The sequence below is a fragment of the Microcebus murinus genome, chromosome 2 (assembly GCF_040939455.1).
Source record: "Microcebus murinus isolate Inina chromosome 2, M.murinus_Inina_mat1.0, whole genome shotgun sequence".
NCBI lineage: Eukaryota > Metazoa > Chordata > Mammalia > Primates > Cheirogaleidae > Microcebus > Microcebus murinus.
In genome coordinates, this window is record NC_134105.1 from 15,112,808 (window position 1) to 15,137,463 (window position 24,656).

Consider the following 24,656-nt stretch of genomic DNA (forward strand, 5'->3'; position numbering starts at 1 on the left):
GTCACATCCTTTCCCCACCAACACCCCTTTCATCCTACCTTCAGCGGCCCGATGCAGTAAGACTGGTTTTCCAAAAAGTTGCACTTACTAAGTGCTAAGTCGTCCCTGTCCTTCAGCAGGGTGTGAAAGGGCTCGAGAGGTCCGTGCAGGGTGAGGGCCGCAGCCTCCTCCCGCGCCGCTCTGGGCCCAGTTTTCAATCAGACCCTCATCCCTCCCTTCCGGGACCCAAGGTTGGAAGCCCCTGCTGCAACCGGAGCACTGGACTAGGAGCGAAGCCATAGGTTCAAATCCCAGCTCCATCCTTGCCCGGCTGTGTGACTTTGGGCAGGCGTCTTTCTCCCTCTGAGCCCTGGTGTCCACCTGTGTCACCTGCAAATAGGACCTGTCCCTTGTGGGTGGCTGTGCAGGTGGAGGAGAAAAGGCAGGTGTGGCGCCCAGCACGGTACCCGGCCCTCGGCAGAGGCGAGAGTGCCTGCCTCTCCTTGCTCCCCTGCCCTGCCTGCTGCTCGGCGGGCAGGGGCAGCAGGACGTAAGGCCAGGTCCACGTGGGGCCGCAAGACACGGGGGCTGGGAGAAAGATGGAGAAGCTGGCCACCACACGCCTGGACCTCAGAGGCCACAGAAAGCCTCTCCTCTGAACAATGACTCCTCTTCCCTCTTCCCTGAGGCACCAAACAGCCACAGAGGCTGCAGAGGCCCCTGGGAATGGTGTCACTGGGCTTCCATTCAGACTAAGGTGTAAATGACTGATAGGAAGGCCTTTAGTTGAGGGCAAGCGCCTGGGAACCAGAAGTGACTGGACAGGCTCTCCCTAGAGGCTGAGCAGAAGAGAGGTGGAGACAGTCCCGCCCGTCCCACTCTCTGAGGCCCAGCCGGGCCGGGCGCTCTGCTGACTGCTGGATCGGCTAGCCGCGGGGGGTCTCGGGAGCTCCTCAAGCACTCCCCCAGCCTGAGCCAGCGCCTCGCCATGGTGTGCTCGTCCCCTCCTCTCATGGTTCTGAGGTCAGGGCCACGTTTCTCCATTCGCCTCCATCTCTCCAGCCACCTAGGGGACACTTGGTCAGCGTTGGCTGAATGAATAAGAGGACACGTCCCTTCCTGTGGCCTGTGCCCCAGCCCCTGCAAACCACTCTGCAGAGAGCCCCTCAACACCCCTGGGGCCTCACGCCCAGCCCCCACCTGCCCACCTTGCTGCCCACACTCTTCCCTCCACCCTCCCCTCCTCTCTGCCGTCCGAATCTTCAGGGTCCCACCCAATGTCACCTCCGCCAGGTGCGGGCGTCTTCTTCCCTGGACTCTGCCCCTCTCTTAAAGCAGTGCAGGCTGTGGGCACCGAATGAGTGACCTGAATGAATGAATGAGAAGTGAGTGATGGAGACTTCGGACGAAAGAGAGACCTGAATGGGCGGTTGGATGACTGGATAGATGGATGGATGGATGGGTGGGTGGGTGGGTGGATGGATGGATGGATGGGTAGATGGATGGATTGGGTGGATGGATGGATGGATGGATGGATGGATGGATGGATGGATGGATGGATGGATGGATGGATGGATGGGTGGATGGATAGATGGATGGGTGGGTGTATAGATGGATGGATGGATCCCTTCCGTCCAGACCACTCCCTGCCCCTCACTCCACCTGGCCAGCTGCGACTCAGCCTTCCCTGAGAAATGTCACTTGCTGGGGAAGCCCCCCTCACTGCCCAGACCCCCATCCAGGACCCATATTTTATCTTCTCCTTGCACCTCACCTTTCTGCATAGCGTATATCACAATTATAATTCTTTAAATGTTATGAAGTAATTAGATATGTACTATTTCTGCTTTGAGCTAGATAGTTAGTTCCTTGAGGGTGGAGACCTTGCTGGTACCTCTGCTGTGTCCCCAACACCTGGCACACAGCAGGTACGCAGGAGGTGTCTGTTGGATGACTCAGGAAGTGACCACCTGAGCCGCGGCTGGTGTGAGGCCCCCGCCTCACCCCTCGCCGGGCCCTGGTGGTGGCCCTGAAGGAGCCAGGTGTCCTGGGTGGCGTTTCTGCTCCTGCCAGCAGGGCCGGCTTAGCAACTCAGAACTCAAAAAGGAAAAAAAAAAAAAAAAAAACCTAATTAAGAAGCTTTGTGATTAAATGAAACTGAAAATGTTTGTCCCCAAAGACCGGGAACGGAAATGAGGAATCCCAGCGCGGGTCCCGCCTGCGACCCATTTCCTACCACCGAGGGCAGCCCTGAGGACGCTGGCGGAGGTGTGAACCGAGAGGTAGCTCTGTCCTACTTCCTGCCGCTGCCCGAGCGTCCCCAGGCCCTGCCGGGGCTGGCGGGGCCGCAGGCTCCACAGCGGAGGTCACCACCTGCGCACATTTCACAAGCGCTCACTGTGTGCTAGGCACGTTGCCCCCGCATCTCATCCGTCCTCTTCACCCCACTGAGTGGAGGGGAAACTGAGGCACAGGGAAGTTATGTGACTTCTCCGGGAGTGCCCAGCAAGGATTTGGACCTGTGCTCTTGCTCTTGGCCTGGCTCTTCTGCCTCCCAGTGTTTTCCCAGTTTTTTCTGGAATGACTGTTAAGAGTAGACAGGACCAGGCCTGGACATGGAGAATTTTAAGCATAGATTGGGGACCCTAAAGATTCTGACAGAGCAAGAGGAGCAGGGCTGAGGGCACAGCGGGCTGAGGGACAGCCATGATGAGACGTGGCCTCACTCTGCCAGCGCCTCCCCCAGGGCCTGGGGTGCAGAGGGGACAGCGTGGCATCTGCCGGGGGAGGTGGACACCAGTTCACTCGACTTTCACTGTCACCAGCTTTGGGCCTGGCCATAAGCTGGGTACTGGGGATATAGAGAGCGACCAGATGGCCCAGAGGACTTGACAGTCCAGGGAAAAAGACAGGCTCAGACACTGACAGCCATGAGACAAGGTGTGACGCTGCCACAGAGGGGCCCACAAAGGTCCCACGGGGGTACCAACAGGGGGCCTGCAATCCTGGCGTGGGTGAGGGGAAGTCTTCACTCAGTGACGTTTGAGCTGATCCTTGAAAGATGCCAGGAGTTCGGCAGACAGACCTGTGATGCCGGCAGTCATTCTGGGCAGGAGGAGCAGCATGTTCAAAGGCCCTGGGGCAGGGATGTGCAGGCTGCACTCAGGGCACAGAGAAGGCAAGTGTTGCAAGCACAACATGAGCAAGGGGGAACAGCAGGGGAGGAGGCAGGAGAGGGAGGCAGGGCCGAGTTGTGGTGCGCCTTCCAGCCTTGGAAGTCTGGATTCGATTTACAGTGTGTTGGGAAAGTTCTAGAATGATGCAGTCTGACTCAGATTGCTTTAAAGATCCCTGTAGTTTGCTGTGCGGAGAATAGACTGCCGGGGACCTGGAGCTCCAAGGAGACCCTGTGGTGGGCCGTCATGGGACACCAAGTGAGAATCGATGGTGGCATGGGCCAGGGGTGTTGGCAGCAGAGACGGCAAGGCACCGACAGATGCAATATTTTAGAGGCCAGGGGACCAGGGAGATGTGAAGGCGACTCCCGGAGGATAGGGCTCCTTTTCCTGGGGCAGATGTGCGTTTGCGACTTGTCAGGTGCTCGCTGGGGTTGGTGGGGGCGGGGCGTCAGGGCGGGCAGCTAGGAGCAGCCGGGCAGTGTGCAGAGGGTGACCGAGCAGAGGAAGCAGAGCTGATGGAAGTGCCAGGGGAGGTGCAGGCAGAGGGGGTGGAGGAGGACTAGGAGCGGTTTCTGTCCGTGACCTCTCACACAAGGCTGTGACGTCCCGGCCACCACCTCTGACCCCTCCATCAGGGAGGAGCAGCCAGGCTGCACGTGGGAGATTTATTCTGACGCGTCCACAGCGGCTCCCACCTACGGCAGGAGTCCTCCCGGCGCTGCCATTCATGCCTTCCCTGCACTCCAGGCTTCTAGGAAGGGGCGTCGGGTACTGAGCCCTGCGAGCCCGCCTGGGCCCCCCCACCTCCTTCCTGCTCCTCCTGCCTCCGTTAGAAAGGGCTCTTTGGGAGCAGGGCTCTCCGTTTGGCCTCTCCCCAGCTCCACCGGGATTTCCCAGCCTGCCCAGGGCTGACTGTCACCTTGCCGGAAGGCTCCTGGCGTTGGCCTCGCTGCAGACCCGGGGCTGGCTGTTTCCGTCGGTTCCGGCGTCCTGGGGGAGGTGGCCTCCTTTGGCAGCTACCCCCAAGCACACAGGCTCTGGCTCCCCTTGGCCCCCCAAGAGCTCCGGGAGAAGAGTCACTCTAAGGCCGCCTGTGGTCGATGGGCTCTTGTGGGCCACGTGGATTTCAGCGTTTATTCAACAGAAATGTCTATGGGTAGAAGTGCAGGGTTAGGACATCCCAGGCAGAGGGAGCAAAGCTGGGGTGAGTGAGAGTGGTGAACCGAGACAGTCTGGGCTGTATTCAGGTTGGTGCCCGGCATCCCTGGAGCAGGACCAACCTGGACAGATTTGTCCACTCATTCATTCACTTTTGCATTCATTCATCCATTTAGTGAACATCGGTGAGGGCTTGCTTGATCAGGTGTTGATGGTGACGATGATGGTGATAGCCAGCGTTTATTAGGTCCTTACGTGTGCTAAAGCCTGTGCTGAAAGCCTTACCCCTATTTTGCTACTGAGTCCCCACAACCACCCTGTGTGATACCTACTGGTGCGATCCCACTTTAGAGATGAGTAAACTGAGGCTCGGAAGGCTTAAGGCACGTACCCAGCGCCTCACTGGCCCTAAGTTCCAGGCAAGGGCTGAGACTGCGGCTGACTGGCGGATCTCATGCTGAGTTTGCTCCCGTCGCCCCTTGGTGTTTAATCACTGCTGCGGTAAAGGCACTCCAGAGACAGGAGCCGGAGGGAACTGGTGTCTCCAGAGCTTCTCCAGCGTGCCAGGCACTACCTGGTCGAACTTGATCTTCACGACAGCCCTAGAGATTGGCGTTTATTGTTCCATTTTCCGGGATAGAAAACGGGATCAAGGGAGTGAGGGGTCTTCCCCACGGTCACAGTGCAGTTGAGGGGAAGAACTGGGCGGGTCACAGGACGGAGCTTCAATCCTCTGCTCTGCTGCACCCCGCTTTAGAGAAGGGCTCTGCATAAGGTGGTTCCTCAGTCTCCCGAGGCATCTATGGCACCAGCAATTACTTCTCATGTCCCCTGTATGATCAGGAACGCAAAACCTTCAGCATCCCGGTGTGGGCACCTGCCCAGGGCGCAGAACCGAACCCCTAGTCAAGCCAGAGCAGATACCATGTTGGACAGCGGCACCCGATGGTCAAGTCTGGTACTGCAGCCCAGGTTTTGTAGATTTTTTTTTTTTTTGAAGACTGGTTTAATGTTCATTCATTATGTGAGTAGTTAGTGAGCACCTACTGTGTGCCAAGCCTGGGGGTCCAGAGATGAACAAGACATGGTCCCTGCTCTCAGGGAACCCACATCATCAGAACAGTCAGTGGGAGAGGAGACAGCAGACCTGCAGCCCCTGGCTGGGACATCTGGGAAGTGTCCCCAGCAGAGGTGGCACTTGTGCTGAGCCTTGAATGACGAGTAGGGAACCGCCAGACAGGTGAGCAAAGGGTATTTCAGACAGTGGCAACAGTGCTCGCAAAAGCTCAGAGTGTCCAGGAAAGGTAGGGTTGCAAGATAAAATGCAGAACGTGAGATTAAATTTAAATTTTAAAAAATTTATTTTTAGTATAAGTGTGCCCCAAATGTTTCGTGGGGTATATTTATACTAGAAATTATTTGTCATTGATCTGAAATTTAAATTTAACTGAGCAGCATCCTGAATTTTAATTTCTAAATCCGGCAGCCCTGCCAAGCGAGGGGAGGGAGCTGGGGATGGCTGGAGCCCAAAGGACACTGCGGACGTGGCAGGACAGCCTGGCAGAGGGCATGCCATGCCCGGTCTGGACTGCCAGGCTAAGGGGTCAGCCTCCGCCCGTGGGCATCGGGAGGGACTCTGCAGGGCCCTGTGCCTGGTACAGGGGGTTGGGCATGGCCCTCCCTCGTGAGCCTACAGTCCAGGGCGCAAGAGGAGCCTCCGCCCCAGGTGAGGGGACGTGGCAGGAACCTCCCACTACAACACCCCCAGCAAGTGCTCTGGGCTCAGGGAAGGGAGAGACACATCTGGCTGGGAAGTCAAGGAGGCTTCCTGGAGGAGGGGGCAGGTGGTCTGTCGCAGCAAAAGGGATTTCCTGTCTGCTGCTGCCCCACACCAGCCATCCCTGCCTCCCCCAGTGTGGGGGTGGGGAGACACACTCGCAGGTCAGTCCCCTCTCTAGCCCCCCCCATCCCAAGCTTCTTCTCACCTCCTTGCCTTTGAACCTGCTGCTCCTTGTGTCAGGAATACCCTTCTTTGCCTGGGTGACTCCTACTTGTCCTTTTTTTAAAAAAAGTAAGGAAAAAACAGGGTATTGCTATGTCACCCAGGTCAGAATGCAATGGCATGATCATAGCTCACTGCAGCCTTGAGTGAGCTATGATCTGGCTCAAGTGATCCTCCCAGATCAGCCTCCTGAGTGACTAGGACTACAGGTGCTCACCACCATACCCAACTATTATTTTATTTTCCTGTAGAGATGGGGGTCTTGCTATGTTGCCCAGTCTGGTCTAGAACTCCTGGCCTCAAGCAATCCTCCTGCCTTGGATCACACCCAGCCCTATTTGTTCTTTAAGATTCCAGTCCAGTGCCCCTCTCTTGCCAGGGAGCTCTCCCCAGCTTCACCTGATGGCCCCCACCCAGACCAGGTCACAGGCCCACTGTGCTTACCCTGCCAGTGTGAGCGTTTTGTACATATCGATTTATCGTATCCTCTAAAGAGCGCTTTGAGGCGGCTCCTATTCCTAGCCCCATTTTATGGATGAAGACATAGATGTTAAGGAGCTCACCCAAGGTCGCAGAGGTAATAAGCAGTGAGCCAGGACTTGAAGCCAGGAGTCTGGCTCCAGTGTGTGACCTCAACCTCTGCACTATGATGCCTGTAACGGCATCACTCACACTGAGCTTTAATGTTCAGGAGGGTTTTCACGGGCTCTGTGTGCCCCATGATAGGTACATGCTCGGCGTGATGATTATGTGTGTGTTTCTGGATAAGAGTTCACAGATTTTCATCAGCTTCTCAGCATCAGAGTGTCATGATCTTCAAAGGATTGGGATCCCCATGCTGCTTGCTTTCCCGAACTGGGCTCCCCAAGGCCAGGGCCTGTTCCCTGTGGGACCCCAGTGCCTGGCTCAGGCCTAGTACAAAAAGGGTCTTTGAGAAAGGTCTGCCAGGTGGCTGACAGGTGCCCGAACGAGCATCATCGGTATCCAACCCAACCATGTCACTGTCACCACAGCAGCTGGGTCTTTGTCCCGGCCCAGACCCACGGTGACCCTAGGCAGTACTGGGGAGGCCAGGATTAGTGTTCTTCATCTTGCAAAAGAAGGGACATTAGTTCCCTTAGTACCCAAAGGGTACTTAGGGACATTAGTACCCTTAGTACCCATTAGTTCCGGGTACCCAAAGGTGTGGACGTTAGGAGTGGCTCCATGCAAGAGCCTGGTGTTGAGTCCCAAAGCAGCCACCAACTGATACGTGTGACTTTGAGCATCACTTTCCATTTCTGGGCCTTAGTTCTTGCTTCACACATGTGTGCTGAGGATGAGAGGGCGTCCTTCCATTTAACTCATCAAGAGTTAAACAGGGAGGGGCAGGGAGGGGCATGCAGACCTGAATGAGGTGTGCCCTCTCCCTGCGGTCTCCAGGAACTCACAGTCTAGTCCTCAGGGTCTGCACACAGTGACCACTCGATACGTGTGTGTCAGTCAGCTGTCACCAAGATAACGCTGCAAAACAGTCCCCCCAGATCCAATAGCTTGTCACAACAAGTGGCTACTTTTCTTGCTCAGGGGTTTCTGTCTGTGAGTCAACTGGGGTGGCCCTGTTCCAGCCTAGGAGTTGGGTCAGGGTCTCCACGTGTCTGTCATTCTAGAGCCAGCTGTTACCCAGGGCAGACGGCAGAAGCACAAGAGGCCAAGCCAAACCACAGGCACACGCAAAGCCCCTGGTTGGGTCGTGTCTGCTAGAACATTCCAGTGGCCAGCACAAGTCACGTGGACAAATCCAACATCCACGAGGCAGGGAAATGTACTCTGCCTACTTTGGTGGGAAGCGTTGCCAAGTCGCCGGGCAAAAGGCACGGGCGTGGGATTCTGTCACAGGGAGGGAGTGAAGTATTAGGAAGCACAGATGTGTATCGAGTGACCGGACGTGCCCCAACGCGGCAGGAGCGGGCAGTGGGCTCCGGGCCACCGTGGGCCACAACCTCACTAACCTCGTTCTCTGTCCCTCAGCAGGAACTCAGTGAGTACAACGCCACAGCCATAAAAAGCCCCACCAACACGGCCACTGTGCAGGGCCTCAAAGCCGGCGCCATCTATGTCTTCCAGGTGCGGGCGCGCACCGTGGCGGGCTATGGGCGCTACAGTGGCAAGATGTACTTCCAGACCATGACGGAAGGTGAGCAGAGCCCGGCGGGCAAGAGCAGGGCACTGACTCCACACGCAGAGCAAACTCGAGGGCCACCATTCCTACGAAGCGCCTTCGTGCAGATCAGAAAAGGCACCCCCTCCTCTAGACGTGGGACCTCCCTCCCTCCTGGCTGCAGACTTTTGTGCACAGTACAGACTGCACAGCCATAGAGAGGGGCTTGTTTCTGTGGCCCAGAAAAGATGGGGACTCCTCCGTGGCCATCGTGTCAGCCAGGATTCTGGGGGGGGCTCAGCTCTAACTTGCAGAACCACACTGAGCAAGTCACTCTCATTCCCTGCTCCAAATTTTTCTCATCTATAAAAGGAAAGCGTCGTATTCAGTCTGAGAGAGTGAACGTATTTTCTCCATACACAACTCCAAAGACTTGCAGTTGGATTGAGAAGGATTCTGAAGCCCTGTCTGAGTTCAGCAGGAAGAACTGCTGGGATGGATTAGTAATGTCTGCTCTAGGCAAGGGAATGGGAGGTTGCAGCCCATGTGCTTTGTGTTTCCCTCTCTGGGACCACATGGTCTCTAAGCGCCATTCCTGCTCTAATAATCTTGAAGGACCAGCATAATTTAAGGAGTATAAGCTCTGAAGCCAGACAGATGGGAGTTCCATTACTGATTCAGCCCTAACTATGTGGCCCCGAATAAGTCACCTTACTTCTGCGACCCTCAGTTTTTTCATCCGTAAATGGGGGCGACAACAACAATCTCATCATCACTGTCATTATCCAACTAGTATAAAATGAGGGACCTAGCACAGGGGGAGCACTAGGTCCCACACACAGTTAGCGCTCACCAAGTCGCAGTTATGTCATGCTGTCACTGCTGTGAGTCTGGGAGCCCTTTCACCAGCCAGCCAAGCTCCAGGGCAGCTTTACCTGTGACCAGATTCCCAGCATCTGCGGACAGCCACTGGGCACGGGCCTTGGCCTTCATCTGGTTGAACATTTCAGAGGCTCCTGAATTCTTGTCTTATCCCAGAAATCCTCCCCAGGGCTCCGCCGTCTCCTCCAGCACTCACCTCCTTTGTAAAATCTCCCTCTTCCCCGTGGCCAGCTGTTTCCTCCTGTCTAAGCCCTGGGAACTGGGGGCCTCTTCCAAGATCTCTTCTTTATTAATTCAGCAAATGTGTGCCGGGGCCCTGCCGTTTGCCACACCGTGTGTAGGTGCTAAGGACCCAGAGCTGACCTTGTCCCTGACCTTGACACGCTCCCGGTACGGTCAGGGGGCAGATCAGAAGTGAAAGTAATGAAATTTAAAATGACGATGGTGGCAATGGCATTGAGAATGGACCGAGTGGTTTCAAAGAGCCAGGCCAATGCCAAGTGCACCTTATGCATCATCTCATTTAAATCCCAGCTTTGGGTCAATCCCCAGCAGACCCGGGTTCAAGTGCTGGCTTTGGGGCCACTTCCTAAGTGTGCGTGACCTGAGGCCAATCACGACCTCACTAAGCTCGGTTTCCTCATCTGCAAGATGAGGTGTGCATAGGAAGTACATCATGGGACTGTTCTGAGACTCAAACAAGATACGTAACATACTTAGCACAGTGATTGTCACATGAAACAGTAACAGTAATAGTTCATATTTATTGAGTGCTTGCTAGATGCCAGGTGTTGTTCTAAGTGCTTTACACAGCAATCCTAGGAGAGGAGAACTAGTATTCTGCCCATTTTACAGATAAGGAAATTGAGGCACAAAGAGTTCACACAGACAGTAAGTGACGCCATCGGGACTCACAGCCAGGGGGCTGGCTCCAGTCTGCATTTGTCCCTGCCTCTGTGTGTATCAGCTATTGCCACTGTTGGTTTTCACACCAACATCGAGATGCGGGTATTATTACGCCCATTTTATAGATGAGAAATTGAGGGTTGGAGCAGTTCGTCCAAGGTTACTTGTGAGTGAGTGACAGCCCGGTCTCCACACGGGCATGTGGCAGGTGCTCTGTCGGGGACAGGAGTAGAGCCTGGGGATCCCAGGAGACCCAGCAGGACCTGGGGAGGTGGGGGCAGGTGTTGGGACTCCCAGAGCCGGGCTGAGAACACCCCGCTGTGCTCTCTCCCCAGCCGAGTACCAGACAAGCATCCAGGAGAAGCTGCCACTCATCATCGGCTCCTCGGCCGCTGGCCTGGTCTTCCTCATTGCTGTGGTTGTCATCGCCATCGTGTGTAACAGGTGGGTGGGGGCCCCGGCCTGCTCCAGGCCTGGCTGTCCAAGGCAGGCTCTCTCCATCCATTCGGCCATTCCGGAACAGTGGGGGGACAGAAGGGGCATTCCCAGGATCATCAGGGGCAGGGAGAGACTCGGATCGAGTGGCCTCTCATTGCCTAAAAGTTCCCCCCTTTGACAAGCCCGCCGTCCCGAGGGGTAGCACTGAGACACTGACACTCAGCACGAAGGAATGTCTCAGAACAGTGGGCAAGGGGGACTGCAGGGTGCTGGGAGCTTCGGGGCTGGCCGTAGGGGAGTACAGAGCACCCCGCTTTCTGTGCGTGTTCAGGCCCCCTGGCCAGGCTGCTGGAAAGGGGGGAGGGCTGAGTCAGGAGGCGGGGAAAGGCTCCCAAGTGGCCTGCACAGCACAAGCTAGGCAAGAGTGTGGGGCCAGTTCCCTGACTTCCGCTGGGCACAGAGCAAAAAGAGACTCTCTCCCTTACTGAGTTCCCCACTCAGACCAGACCCGAAGGCCAGATGGACAGATGGACAGAAGGCCCGGGGCTTCAGGGCCGGAGCCAGGCCTGGAACATAACTGTGCTCTTTGCAAGGGGCGTGGCTGGAGAGGGGAGGGAGCAAGAGTGAGCCTGGACTTGGGGCAGGACAGGTCAGAAGGGACAGGTAGGGCCAGAAGGGGCAGGCAGGGAGCCCTCTGGAAGGGGCATGGCTTCCAGGGTCTGCCCACTCTCTCCCTGTCACCTACTGTGGCTCCCAGCTCCCTGGGTGCCTCCAGGTGGCTCCAGCCCTTTGCTCTTGTTCCAGAAGACGGGGGTTCGAGCGTGCCGACTCGGAGTACACGGACAAGCTGCAGCACTACACCAGTGGCCACAGTACGTACACACCCCAGCGGGCTGGCTCCCTTGGGCCCCTCCCTGTCGGTTCCCCAGGACCTCCAGAGCCTTCTCTTACCTCCTCCTCCCGTGCTGCAGCCAGACTGACATGAGCCAGGCTCGCTGGCCTCTCGGCCCTGGCACTGCCGTGCCTGCGCCTGGCGCACCGCTCTGTTCCCTTCCCCTGCGCGGCCCGTAGGCACCCTCATCCCTCACAGCCCTCCGAGAGCCCTGACCCCACCCCACCCGGCTTTAGGCCCCAGCTGTGCATGCACAGCCCCGCTGGCCCGGCCACCTGTGGCGGCATTTCCTCGTCTCCCTGCCACCGTGGCAGCCCCCTGCAGCCCTGGAACTGTGCCTGACGTCCGGACTGCCTCCCGGCACCAGCACGGTGCCCGGCGCGTAGCAGGCGCTGGATACACATTCGCAGAATAAATAAATGAATCGAATTGAACGAATGAATGAGACAGTGAGGACCCCAGGCTCTGGCCCTGGAGGCCCGAGGGAAAGGCAGCGGGAGCCCTTCCTCCCTCCCTTCCTCTCCTTGGCTCCAGCCCCTGCCCCGTTCCTCCGCGGGGACTCCACTGGTGGCCGCTTCCCCCCACCCCGTGCCCCATTTCCCCACTGTCCCCTCCTGTGTCAGGCCAGGCCTGGGGGTGTACGTGCCACACACGCCCCCAAAGCAGGCGCCCCTCCTGAAGGGCCAGAGGGAGAAGTAGATCACAGGTTCCTCTCTCCACTTGACCTTGGCTGAACTAGCAATCGAGGAGTAAGAGTTCGGGGCTGGGGGAGCCTAGTCCTTACTTCGGCTGATTCAACAGAAAGAAATTCGGAATGGTCCAATGCAGGTTCTCAAACTGTACTCAGTGAGGCACCTCAGGGGTTCCTCAGGTGGCTGCCCCCAGGCAAGGAAGGCCATCGTCATATCCCTGCAATTGTCACACATCTGTAGGTCTACTATGTGTGCCAGGTCCTGTTCTAGGGGCTGGGGATGCCTGAGCAAACAGACCAAATGTCCCGGCCTTTGAAGAACTTAGATTTAGTAAGGGGAGACGGGGAATAAAAATACATGTCATAAATTCATAAAGCATGTAGCGTGTTGGAAGATGAAAGTGCCGTGGAGAGGGGCACAGTGGAACAGGTAACGGATTGAGAGTTGTGGGTTGCTGGCTCATCGGAAGGGTTTTATCTGAACAAAGAGACAAAGGAGCTGGGGGAGTGAGCTGCTCTGAGGTATCCCAGGGAAGAGCATTCCAGGCAGGCGGAACAGCTGGTGCAATGGCCCTGAGGCTGGAGGAGGCTGGAGCGTGCCTGTCGGGTTCCAGGAACAGCAAAGGGGCCAGTGTGACTGGAACAGAGTGAACAGGGCGGTGGGGTAGCTATGAGGTAGCCCGACATGCAGATTCCTGCCAGCCTTGGCCGGGCTTTGGCTCTTCCTTGAGTGAAATGGGGAGCTGCCAGCAGGTTCTGAGCAGAGCCGGCATGCTCTGAGTTCCAGTCTTGGTAGCACTTCTCTGGCTGCTGTATGGAAAATGGACCGAAGGGGCTGACACAGGAAGCCCAGTGAAGTAGCTGTTGGAATGATCCAGGGAATATGTGACAGTGACCAGACCAAGTGGCAGCAGCGGAGATGGTGGCAGGCATTGGATTCTGACATATTTTGAGGACAGAGCCTCTAGATTTGCTGCAGGATTGGATGTGAGGTATGCAAAAAAGAGCAGGGTCAGGGAGTTCTAGATATTAAGCCTCCGGGTTAGACTTGCTCCAAAGCAAAATTTCCTGGGTTTAAAAATAGTTTCGGACATACATGCAAAAATAATTAAACCATTAAAATTTCTAGAAGATAATTTAGGTAACTTATTTAATGGATATGGAAATGGAAAAGGACTTTCTAAGCATAACAGCAATGGAAAGTTCGGGAGAAAAAGGTGGACATATTTAACTGCACCGAAATAAAAATCACCTGTAGGTTAAAAATAAAAGTCATAAATCCTGTCCCCTCCTCGTACTCCCCAAGTAAGAAAATCATGACCGTGAATATAGCTAGATATGCTGAGTACATTCTATGTGCCAAGAATCGTCTTCATGCTTTATGTGTATTTATGCATTTCATCCTCATACTTCCCCACTTTGAGTATGAGGAAACTGAGGCACAGAGGTTGCACAGCTGCTCAGGAAGGAGCCAGGGTGTGAACCCGGCTATCTGGCCCCAGAGCGCACACTCTTAGCTGCCCCATGCTGTCTACACTCCACTGAGCTAGAACAAGATAGGCTCACGTGCTCCGTCACCTGGAGCCATTGGGGAGCATTGTTATTTGGAGCGTGGGTCAGTAATAAGAAAATAGGTGAGATTTATTTTAAAAATAAACCCCAGGATTTGTTCATAGATCAACACATTTTAAAGCCTGAGTTCCCACTCCCTGCACCCTGAGCCACAGCATTAGATCTGAGCAGGGCTTTGTTCTTTTCAAAGTGCTGCCAACCCTGTGTGCCGCCCAGCATCCCTGCGTGGCCGGGACAGAGCAGGAAGCTGAGGCCCAGAGACGTGTGTGATTGGCTTGGAGTCACCCACATGGTCTCGTGCTTTCCATTGCTCAGCAGGTGCTGAGTGAGTACCACGGTCTTTGGTGCCCGGATGTGGCGCCAGAGGGACTGACCTGGTTTCTCATCCCTGCTCTGCCACTGGCCGGCTGGGTGACCTCAGGGAAGTCATCAAACCTCTGAGCTTTGGCATCTTTATGTGGGCAGTAGCAAGAATGATACTTCCTTCACAGGGTCGTGAGGAGTAAGGGATATTCAAGTGCTTTGTAATAATGATATTTAGTAATAGACAGGTCTTGTTTGCAACAGGTAACAATTATTCAGTGCTTTCTATTTGCCAACTGCTATACTAAACCCTTGAACAAGATATGCTCACTTAACCCTTGCAGTCCCCTTATGCGATAGGTACTGTTTATTATACCCATTTGGTGGGTGAAAAAAGTGAGGCACAGAGGTCGAGTGACCTGCCCAAGGGCACACAGCTGGATCCCACAGTGATCGATCCCGGATTCAAACTCACAAAGCAGCTTTTTTGTGAGCATTAGCAGCAGGAGAACCAGAATTCAAACTCGGGACTCTGCATACCTGGGTCCTCTTTCCTCATCGTGAATTTCCCCTTTGAGTTCAGGACGACAGTCAGTGGCTGTGACAGGCATAAGTCATCCAAGCAACAGCCGGGTATTCCTGTAGACTCTGCCTGCAGGTCCCGATCCAACCTCAGTGCAGCAAATTCACCCTGGGAGCCAGGGCCTGTGTGAAGCTCTGGCCAGGAGCAGCTCAGCCCCTGTCCCAGGAGACAGACGGGGGAAGGGCCCAGAAGAAACTGCAGCCTGGTGGTTACAAGTGGAGACTCTGCAGCCAGCCTAGGTTCAAACCCCACTTCTGCCATTATGAGCTGGGTTTATGTCCCCATGGGTAGATCATGTAACATTTCTTATGCCACGGTTTCCTCATCTGAAAAATACAGGTAATATTGGGTTGTACCAAATGAAATTGCTATTTTTGTATGTCAGAAACAAATATTGACAATTTCATAAGGTTCCGCCTGATAATAGCACTTACCTAGTAGGGTTGTTAGGAGGAGTGATTGGATCCAAAACGATAAAGTACCTAGAACAGGGCCTGGTACCTAGTGAATCCACACTGAACATACATTCAGTAAGTGTTTATTAAGCATCTACTATATATCACCTTCACGTTTGTACTCCAGAGCCAGCATTCTAGAGCAAGCGCTCATAACTTGGGGCTTATAGACCCCTAGAGCTTCCAAGGGCCTGTGAACACCCCAAAATTACAGGTGGAATATAGGTGCATACACACATGGGAATACCTTCCCAAGGAGCAGACATGTAGCTTTCATCAAATTCTCGAAGGTATTCATGACCCCAAACAGGTGGAAAGAGAGGAAGTAGGTACATAAATGAGAAAAATGCTATTATTCATTGAATAAGCATTTATTGAGCATCCTCTGTATGCCATTTCCTGGGATTCAGCATGAACAAGACAGACCCGGAGAAGGGAGAAGGTAAAGCAAGCCCGCAGCAGAGTATTGCAGAAAGGAGCAGCGGAGGGGGGCTGCAGGCAGGCCCCTGGGAGACCTAGCACAAGGTGGAAAAGCCACAGCGACATCAGGGCTGTAAGAGTGGGGCCAGGGCTACAGGAGCCTGAACAGAGGGCACAGGTCTCTACTGGAGGAATCCAGGCAGGCCTCCCAGAGGAGATGGTATGTGATCTGGTCACAAAGAGGAAGAGGAGAGGATGCGACAAGTGGAGAGAACAACATGAACAAAAGCACAGAGGCAAGAAACTGTGAAGTGTGTCTGGAACCCCTAGGTAAATAAGTCCTTTTAGCTGGTGTGTGGAGGGCAGGGAGCTGGACATGAGGCCAGTCCCAGGGAGCTGGGAATGCCGGGCAGAGGCACTTGCCTTTGCCCTGTAAGTGGTGACGAGCCCACCTGACCAGTGCTCCTGGCCACGGCTTGGGGATGGCGACTATCTGGTTGGGAGCAGCGGTGATCAAGATGGCTTTGAGCTCCTGCTGCGCTTCCCCTACCTCCCTGTTGACCCACCCCTGCCCTCCCTACCTGGCTGGCCAGCCAGAAGAGGCCTCCCCCAGTTCTGTTGGGGCAGAAAGCCAGGCGCTGAGAACCACAGGCCGTGCATTGAGTCTGTGCAAGAAAGAGAGCATCCCCGGGGAGCGGATCCTCCGGCTCTGAGGTTACTGACTCGGGAAAGGAGGCAGTCAAGGCTGAATACTCCAGGCGGAGACGCAGACCAGATCCTGGTTGTATTTCATCCAGGAGGCAGTGAGCATGGCCACTAAGAACCTGGGCTCCAGTCCGACAGACCTGGGTTCAAAGCCTGTCTGTTCCATTTGCTAGCTGTGTGGCCTTGGCCAGATGACTTAGCCTCTCTGAGCCACAGTTTCCTTATATGTAAAATGGGAATAATTACCCTTTTCTCCAAGAGTTGTGGGGACAGAGGAGATGAGATAAAGCGTGTAAGAGCCTGGCACCGTGTCGGGCACAGACAAAGGGCTCAGGGAGTGACAGCTGATGCTGTTATTATTCTCTCTGCCATCTGGATTCTGCTCAGCTCCACAGACACCGAGTGTCTGTCGTGTGCAGGGCTTTATGCAGCGTGCCAGCGAGGGAGAAAGGAGAAAAGATCACGCACCCACCCCTCTCCTCCAGGAACTCAGTCTTGCATGGTCCTTCATATCTCTTTGGGGTCTCAGACTCCTGGGAGACTCTGCTGAGAATTTTAGAGCCTGTGACCAGGAAAACACAATCATTTCTACGTGTGTATGCATAAAATTTTAAGATAGAAAAATCCAGATGTCTATACTTAGGGATGGATTTTTAATAACTTTTATTTTTGGCAATATTTATTTCTATAATTTTTTTATTTAGAAGGAGGATGAATTACTTTTTGAGTCCAGGAAGGCAGTAATATCAAATGCATTCCATTTCAGGAGGTTACCAGACCTCCCAAAACCCTTCCCGGGAATGCCAACTTGGCTCATAGACCCAAATTAAGAACCCGTGACCTCAAGGGCTAGACAAACACCCACACAAATAATCCCAAATAAAGCTGATGTGTTAGAGCAGCACTTGGCAAACGTTTCTATAGGGGGCCAGATCATAAATATTTCAGGCTTTCTGGGTCTCTGTTGTAACTATTCAACTCTGCTGTTGTAGCATGAAAACAGCCATAGGCAAAGGAATGAGCATGGCGTGTTCCAATAAAACTTTATTTACAAAACAGGCAGTAAGCCAATTTGCCAGCCCGTGTGTTAGAGGCTCCAATTCCTAGATCCCCAGAATGTCCGACATAGAGGTCAACTCACATGTCCAAGGTCACACAGCTGAGCAGGGTTGATGGCCCCACTCACCAACCAGCCAAGCTTTATGGTGACCCAGGGATTCCTGTTCCCAACTCCTAGAGCTGCTTCCTCCAAAGTCACAGCTTCTGGAGCAGTGGGAGAACGTGAGCAGGGGCCTGGAGAAGCCGAGGAAAGGCCTGGGCGGTGGAAGACCGGTTATCCATCTGGAAGGAGGAATATGTTTGGGTTCCCTTCCTTCAAAGCATTTTGCTGATTCAATGCCAGGTCAGAATTGAGTTTTTGACATCCAGGTTGCATCTTCTCTATCTACACCAAAAGATAAAAATCTACATCTAGTTAGGAATCAAATTAATATGCCCCATGTCTAGCCTCATGCTGATCGCCAGGGAATCAGGGACCAGAAAGGGTTAAGACTTGGCAAGTAGGGGACTTGGGAGGAACCCCAGGAACCATGGGTCCTCAGCCCCTGTGAGTGAGGTGGCCCCTCAGGCTGTGGGGCCTGCCTGGGAGCCGGGCTGCCAGGAGGGACTCCCCTGGGAGGGGAGGCGTGAATTACACCTGGAGAGACAGGTGGTCTCCTTGGCCGGACCCCAAGAACAACATGGTCTGTTGCCTACTGTTTCCTCTTCCGGTCATTTACTTCCGGTTCTCTCTCTTCGTTTTCGCCTTCCTCTTCCCTTACTTTGCACCCCTTGATTCTCTACCACAGGGCAGAAAACCTATCCACCCTTTTGCCCTTCTACGCCCACGCCCATAACAGACTTTGCTTATCAGTCCTGGCCGCCTCTCTGATGCCCAGAAAGCCTTTTACCAACAGTTAGAGCTGGAACAAGAGCCAGAACCCATGTGCCACCCTGCTGGCCTCTCTGACCCCCTCTCCCATCTGCTCAGCTCAGTGAGGCCCAGAAAGGTCAAGCCACCTGCAGGGGGGTTGCCCAGTTCCTTGTGGGGGCCACATGGAAGTGGATTTCCCTCTGTGGAGTGACTGGCTCCCACTTTTCCATCTGTGCACATCTTAAGTCCATCAGTGACCAAGCCTGGTCTTGTCCCCTAGTGACCCCAGGCATGAAGATCTACATCGACCCTTTCACCTATGAAGACCCCAATGAGGCGGTGCGGGAGTTTGCCAAGGAAATTGACATCTCCTGTGTCAAGATTGAGCAAGTGATCGGAGCAGGTAGGTGGCTGGTACCCACATAGGTTCCATGGCCTCAACCACAGGTAGACCACCCCAGTGTGTACTCCTGGGACAGAGGGTAGGATGTGGGACAGGGGCCTCCAGGGACCCTTCAAGACCTGAAGGCTCAGAATGCCCAAGGAAGAAGGGCCCCAAAAGGTCACCTCACCAACAGAAGGGGAAACTGAGGCACAGGAGGAAGTGGCTTGCACAGCAAGTCAGAGATTGGTTTGGGTCTGGAGCCTAGTTCTCTGGACTCTGTCCAGTGCTTTTCCTTCTTCCTGCCATTGATCCCAGGGGCCCGTCCCCCTCTCCCCAGGTTCCCCTGTGTCCTCACCCCTGTGCCCAGACAGATACTGTGGGGCAACCCTGAAGAATTCATTAATACTCTCTACTCCCAAAGGTGGCTGGGGCTTTTCTGGCCCCCACATTCTCAAAGGGGTTCTGTGTCTGCGGGGTGAGTTGACCATTGGGGAGAAAGAGCACCAGCAGGCCCCAGGAATGGAAGACAGGGAACAGGTAGGTGGCACTTCCACCTGGCAAGTGACATTCTGCCTCTCTCGGTGTACCTGTCCCAGGGGAGTTTGGTGAGGTCTGCAGCGGCCACCTGAAGCTGCCAGGCAAGAGAGAGATCTTCGTGGCCATCAAGACGCTCAAGTCGGGCTACACCGAGAAGCAGCGCCGGGACTTCCTGAGCGAGGCCTCCATTATGGGCCAGTTCGACCACCCGAACGTCATCCACCTGGAGGGTGTCGTCACCAAGAGCACACCTGTGATGATCATCACTGAGTTCATGGAGAACGGCTCCCTGGACTCCTTCCTCCGGGTAGGGGAAGCCAGGGGCCCATGAGTCAGGGCAGTCCAAAAGGAATTGTGGACATATTTTCATACTGTCAGAGCCTGAACAGGTCTTGGAAAGTGCTGGGTCAGGAATGGTTTACAGGCTGTCACTTTCCATTCCCCTACCCATGGCAGGCATTGCTAATCAATCCTAGCACTCTCTTCCACTAAGCCCAGAAGCAATCTCAGAATGCTTCCCAATATGGTTCCCCAGGAAGCCACACCAGTCAATCAGAGTTGGCACACAACCTGAAATCTGTTTCCATCCACGCCCTTAGCCAGCCTTCTCATTATGCACAGAAGAAAACAGGCTCAAAGAGAGGTAGGATTTGCCCAGGGTCACCTAGAGGATCAAGGTGAGAGCGTAGACTGGAACCAGCTGTCTTGACCCCTCACTGGGAGTTTCTGCCAGATTTTGGACTTCCCCAAAGCTGTGTAGGCTGTGGGGGGAGGAGTTCAGAGCACTAGGCCAACAGAGGAAAGTTCTAAGGCTGCCCCCAGGAAATCACAGTCAACCAGCTAGACAGAGAGCACTGGACTGTCAGAAGCAGGCCACTGGACTGGCTGCCATTCAGTAAAAGTACCTACTGTGTGCCATGTACCTTCTTGTTTAACTCTGAACAGCCATGGGAGGTGCATATTACCCCATTTAACACAGAGATGAGGAAACAGACTCAGAGAGGTTAGGTCTCATGTCCTAGGTCACACAGCCAGGAAGGGGCAGAGACAAAGTCAAACCAGGTGTGTCTTCTTCAAAGCCCGTGTTCTCTCCACCACCCTGATGGTGGCCTCTCCAAGGTGCCCAGGCATCTGAGTCCTTCCCGAAGGGAGCCCAAAGCCAGGTTGGCAGGGTCCTGCTCCGGTTCCCCATTGCAAAGATGATCCAGAGCTCTGGTGCCGGCTCTTCCGTTTACTCTGTGTTTTCTCCACTTCTCCCCAAGCAAAACGATGGGCAGTTCACAGTCATCCAGCTGGTGGGCATGCTGCGGGGCATCGCGGCCGGCATGAAGTACCTGGCAGACATGAACTACGTGCACCGCGACCTGGCCGCCCGCAACATCCTCGTCAACAGCAACCTGGTCTGCAAGGTGTCTGACTTCGGGCTCTCACGCTTTCTGGAGGATGATACCTCAGACCCCACTTACACCAGTGCCCTGGTAAGACGGAGGCAGGGACTACAGGAGTCACAGCCCTAGAAAAAAGGACATAAATGTCCATCCATCCCTCCAGTACATTGTCACTGACCCCTGCTTGTGCCAAGCACCATGCTGGGCCCTGGAGACACAGAGAGACATCCTGCCCTCTCGGAGCTCCCAGGCTGGTGGGGAACACGGAAGTACGGGAGTGACGGGGCAATGAGCCAGGGCAGCCAGCCTTGGAGGCAGAAGGCGGCTGGCCAGAGCGGGTGACACCTGAGCCGAGAGCCGAAGGGCCAGTAAAAGTGTCTCAGATGCCGTGTTCTCGGGGCAGGTCCCGTGCCTGGGTTCAAGCTGTAAGGGGGAGGCGGTGAGCACCTGTGCTGGAGAGGTGGGCAGGGCCAGATCTTAGAGGGCCTTGAACGCCCACACTCACTCCTGAAAACAGTTTCGGTTGTTGAAGGGTTTTAAATGGAAAGAAATAAAACACAAAGAGCTGAGAGCCGCTGCTGGGGGGGGGGGGGGCTGCAGCCTTGGGGAGCCTGTGGGCTTCTAGATCCTTAAGTGCGGCCTTTTGACTGAATCCAAATTTTAAAGAACAATCCTTTTATTAAAAGGGGTGCGGCAGAGGAAGATGAAGCTTTTCTTGCCCCCTTCAGCACTTAACAAAGAACAATTCTGAAATCAGAAGGCCACAGGTTCCCCACAGGCAATTAGTTTCAGAGCTGTGCCGTATGAGACAGGCCTTGATGGGGAGACATGAGGCGCAGATGTGGGAGTAAGGAGAGTGAAGAACTCTTTGGGAGCTAGGGAAAGGCTTTAGGCATGAGGAGGAGGTTTCCAGATGGTGGAGTGGGAAGAGGCACTTTATTTGGAGGGCACAGCATGTGCAAATGCCCAGTGGTCCGAAGCAGCACAGTGAGTCTGGAGAACAATAACGTGCATCATGAGATTGCTGCAGCACAGGGCACAGAGAGGGTAGTATTGAGAGAAGAGGTCAGGCAGGTCAGCCTCCTACCCATAAACCCTCCCCTCTTCCCCCCAGGGGGGGAAGATCCCCATCCGTTGGACAGCCCCAGAAGCCATCCAGTACCGGAAGTTCACCTCGGCCAGCGACGTGTGGAGCTACGGCATCGTCATGTGGGAGGTGATGTCCTACGGGGAGCGGCCCTACTGGGACATGACCAACCAGGACGTAAGTCTCCGAGGGGGTGAGCCAGCCAGCTGGGGGAGGGGAAGAGGGGGACTCCTGGCCTTGTGCCAGTCTCCCAGGACGAGGGACATAGGCCTCTGAGATCGAGAGCCTGGCTGCCAGGGCAGCTTTCAGCACGACGGTGGCTGATTCAAATGTCTGCACAGGACCCCGGACTCTCCTCTCCCAAGGGAAGGGAGTAGGAAAGGCCACCTGCCCACAAATCAGCAAATCTCCAGGATGCATGGACCTTGTGGCCAGCCCTAAATGAGACAGTGTCAACTCAGGTGTTTGCCACCTAATGGAGGGGACAAGACAACTATTCAGGGAACCAGATATAGTTATCAGGACCTTTTATGATCAGGTGCTAAGTTGGAGAAGGCAGAGGTCTAGCTGTAGGCATCGAGGCATGAGCAGCCAGGAAGTGTCCGCAGAACAAGTGGGGCTGAAATGGCAGAAGGACTTGGAGAGGTGAGGGCTTCCAGTCGGAAAGAACAGGCTGGGCAAAGGCTGTGCCCGGAGGTGAGATAATGAGGGGTCATGTTGAGAGTGTTTCAAAGTCAACCCGAGGGATTTCCATTAGCAAAACACAGACAGAAAGGACTAGAAGAAGCTTCTTGAACAGGGAGGGTGACCCACAGTCGAGGCATGGAGGATGAATCTGAATCTGGCCATGGTGGCAGGACAGGTTAGAGAGGCATGTCCAAGCTCCTGTCCGACAGAGGAACAGGTGGGGGTCGTGGGAAGGGGCCGTGGCGCCTGACAGGGGAGGTACCTCTTACCTGGAGCTGTAAATGGCACTGAAATGGAGAATGTGATCACCTGGGGTCAAGCAGGGGGCCAGAGAGGGGAGTCCTCAGGGCCATTAAAGCCAGGAGGGGCTCACAGATGGGAAGGGGAAGGGCTGGTGGAGCCAGGTACAGGAGGGTCAGCCTGGTGGACCCTGGGCAGAGGCTACCTCAGGGTGCTAGATTTCCCTAGACTAGCAGAGGGTGGGGCAGAAACCCAGCAGCCAGGCCAGACTGAGGCTATAGATGGTAGAAACCCAGGTCCGGGTCATCCCCATGGCTGCGTCCAGGAAGTGCTGGTGGTTACCACGGCAACCAAATAGGTCAGGCACGCAATGCACTGGGGGCAAGAGGGGCCTGGCAGAGGGCAGATGCCCTCAGCCCATCCACTCAGCCCCACTCCGCCCCTACACTGTCCCCAGGTAATCAACGCCATCGAGCAGGACTATCGGCTGCCGCCGCCCATGGACTGCCCGAGCGCCCTGCACCAGCTCATGCTGGACTGCTGGCAGAAGGACCGCAACCACCGGCCCAAGTTCGGCCAGATAGTCAACACGCTGGACAAGATGATCCGCAACCCCAACAGCCTCAAAGCCATGGCGCCCCTCTCCTCTGGGTACGGCCCCGGCCCTCCTACCTGTCGGCTCCGCCCAAGCCCCGCCCCTCTCCTCCATATAGGCCCCGCCCCGGATTCACCCCTCCCTTCAATGTAGGTCCCGCCCCGCCCCTCTGGGTACGGCCCCGCCCCTCCGAGCTGTAGGCCCCGCCCCGGCCCCGCCCCTCCCGTCCGGGTCAGCGCCTGCCCCGCCCCTCTCCTTCCGCTACCCGGCTCCTCCCAGCCGGCCCTTCCCCTTTCCCGCCAGGGCTGTCCCTGCTTCAGGCAGATGCTCTTCTCCCCTGCAGCCTGGGAAGGGGACGGACAGGACTAGTGCTGGCTGGGCATCTGCCTTGCCTTGGGGGTGCAGGGGAGCGCAGGACACAGACTGTCCTGAGGAGAAGGACACACACCCTGCGGGGGGTAGAGAAAGCACCTTTTAAAGCAAGGTCAGAGAGGACAGCAGTTAAGAAATATTACCAAAGGATCCAGAGTCTCAGCTGGTGAATAGATTTACTCCCTAGCTACCCTCACGCTCAAGCCTGGACCCTCTAACTTCCATTTCCATCCTCATCTCACACACACACACACACACACACTTGCACAAATACAGTCCTACACACACAGCTGAACACAGTTCAGCACAAGCGCTCATGCTTGCTCACACACACTCTCACACACAGATACACATACAGTCTCCGGCTCTCACACGTACACACATCCACAGGCACCTGCACACACAGCCCGATGCAGAAGTTAGTCCCCAACATACACCTGTATGTGCCCCCACATTGGGTCAGCACCCCATGCCCAAGAGACAGGCTCAGCCTGAGGGGTGTCAGCTCAGGTACCCCCGTGCTTCCCTTCTCCCCGAGGCCCCAGGACATCTCCTCCAGGCTGCAGCTCACCGCTGCCTCCCTTGGGGGGCTGTCACAGGTCACACTGCTGGCACTGCACACGCTCACTCTCCAGGACCCACAATCCCACGGGGTTTTGAGGGCCGTCCAGCCAGGTGACCTCAGGATCTAGGGCCAGCTGTGACCAGAGACTCCATGGGCCAAAGTCCTTCCTCCACCAAGTTCTTGTGGCCAAGACATCCTCATGCTGGCCTCTGCCTGTCACTCCTCACTGTGACCCTGCATCAGCCACTCCTAAGTCTCTGGATAAAGCCACTCGGGGCTTTTAACCTCGTGAGAGTCATTTCACTACTTGCCAGCTAGGAAGTCATTCCCACAGCACCACCAGCCTGAGCTGGACTTTGGAGACGCCATCCCCAGGATCAGCCTCCTATAGCACAAACCGGAGCAGAGAAGGACGGAGAACGGCACTAGGGGAGGAAACAATGAATAATTAGTGCAGTTAGTCCAGCTGAGATCCCTCCTCCTGAAAATAAGAAACATGACAAGTGTCTTCCCCTCCTGGCTCCTGCAGGCCTGCCTCTCACCAACCCCTGCAGGGCCTTCCCTAGACTTCCTGGGCGGCCCC

At 55.2% G+C, this 24,656-nt stretch overlaps 1 protein-coding gene and 2 long non-coding RNA genes across 5 annotated transcripts in view; 1 reads left to right on the forward strand and 2 right to left on the reverse strand.

Moving 5' to 3' along the window:
• EPHB2 (EPH receptor B2) overlaps nt 1-24,656 on the forward strand; it is a 176,406-nt gene that overhangs the window by 150,560 nt on the left and 1,190 nt on the right. Inside the window, exons 7-14 of one of the 3 annotated variants that reach the window (XM_075994870.1) lie at nt 8,329-8,494; nt 10,582-10,690; nt 11,492-11,556; nt 18,498-18,620; nt 19,199-19,446; nt 20,402-20,617; nt 21,642-21,791; nt 22,999-23,192. In XM_075994870.1, coding sequence (XP_075850985.1) covers nt 8,329-8,494; nt 10,582-10,690; nt 11,492-11,556; nt 18,498-18,620; nt 19,199-19,446; nt 20,402-20,617; nt 21,642-21,791; nt 22,999-23,192 — 1,271 coding nt within the window. Of the gene's footprint in view, nt 1-8,328; nt 8,495-10,581; nt 10,691-11,488; nt 11,557-18,497; nt 18,621-19,198; nt 19,447-20,401; nt 20,618-21,641; nt 21,792-22,998; nt 23,193-24,656 lie in introns of all 3 variants that reach the window. The other 2 variants (XM_020281000.2, XM_075994868.1) reach the window with 2 other exon arrangements.
• LOC105863536 (uncharacterized) lies at nt 744-6,925 on the reverse strand. Its single transcript, XR_012913433.1, has 4 exons — nt 6,882-6,925; nt 6,302-6,372; nt 1,264-1,345; nt 744-1,045 (listed from the first exon to the last, which is right to left on the reverse strand). It is a non-coding gene; the product is annotated as an uncharacterized LOC105863536 (long non-coding RNA).
• Nucleotides 21,475-22,663, reverse strand: LOC105863537 (uncharacterized). The gene is made up of 3 exons (XR_012913436.1): nt 22,571-22,663; nt 21,701-21,766; nt 21,475-21,551 (listed from the first exon to the last, which is right to left on the reverse strand). It is a non-coding gene; the product is annotated as an uncharacterized LOC105863537 (long non-coding RNA).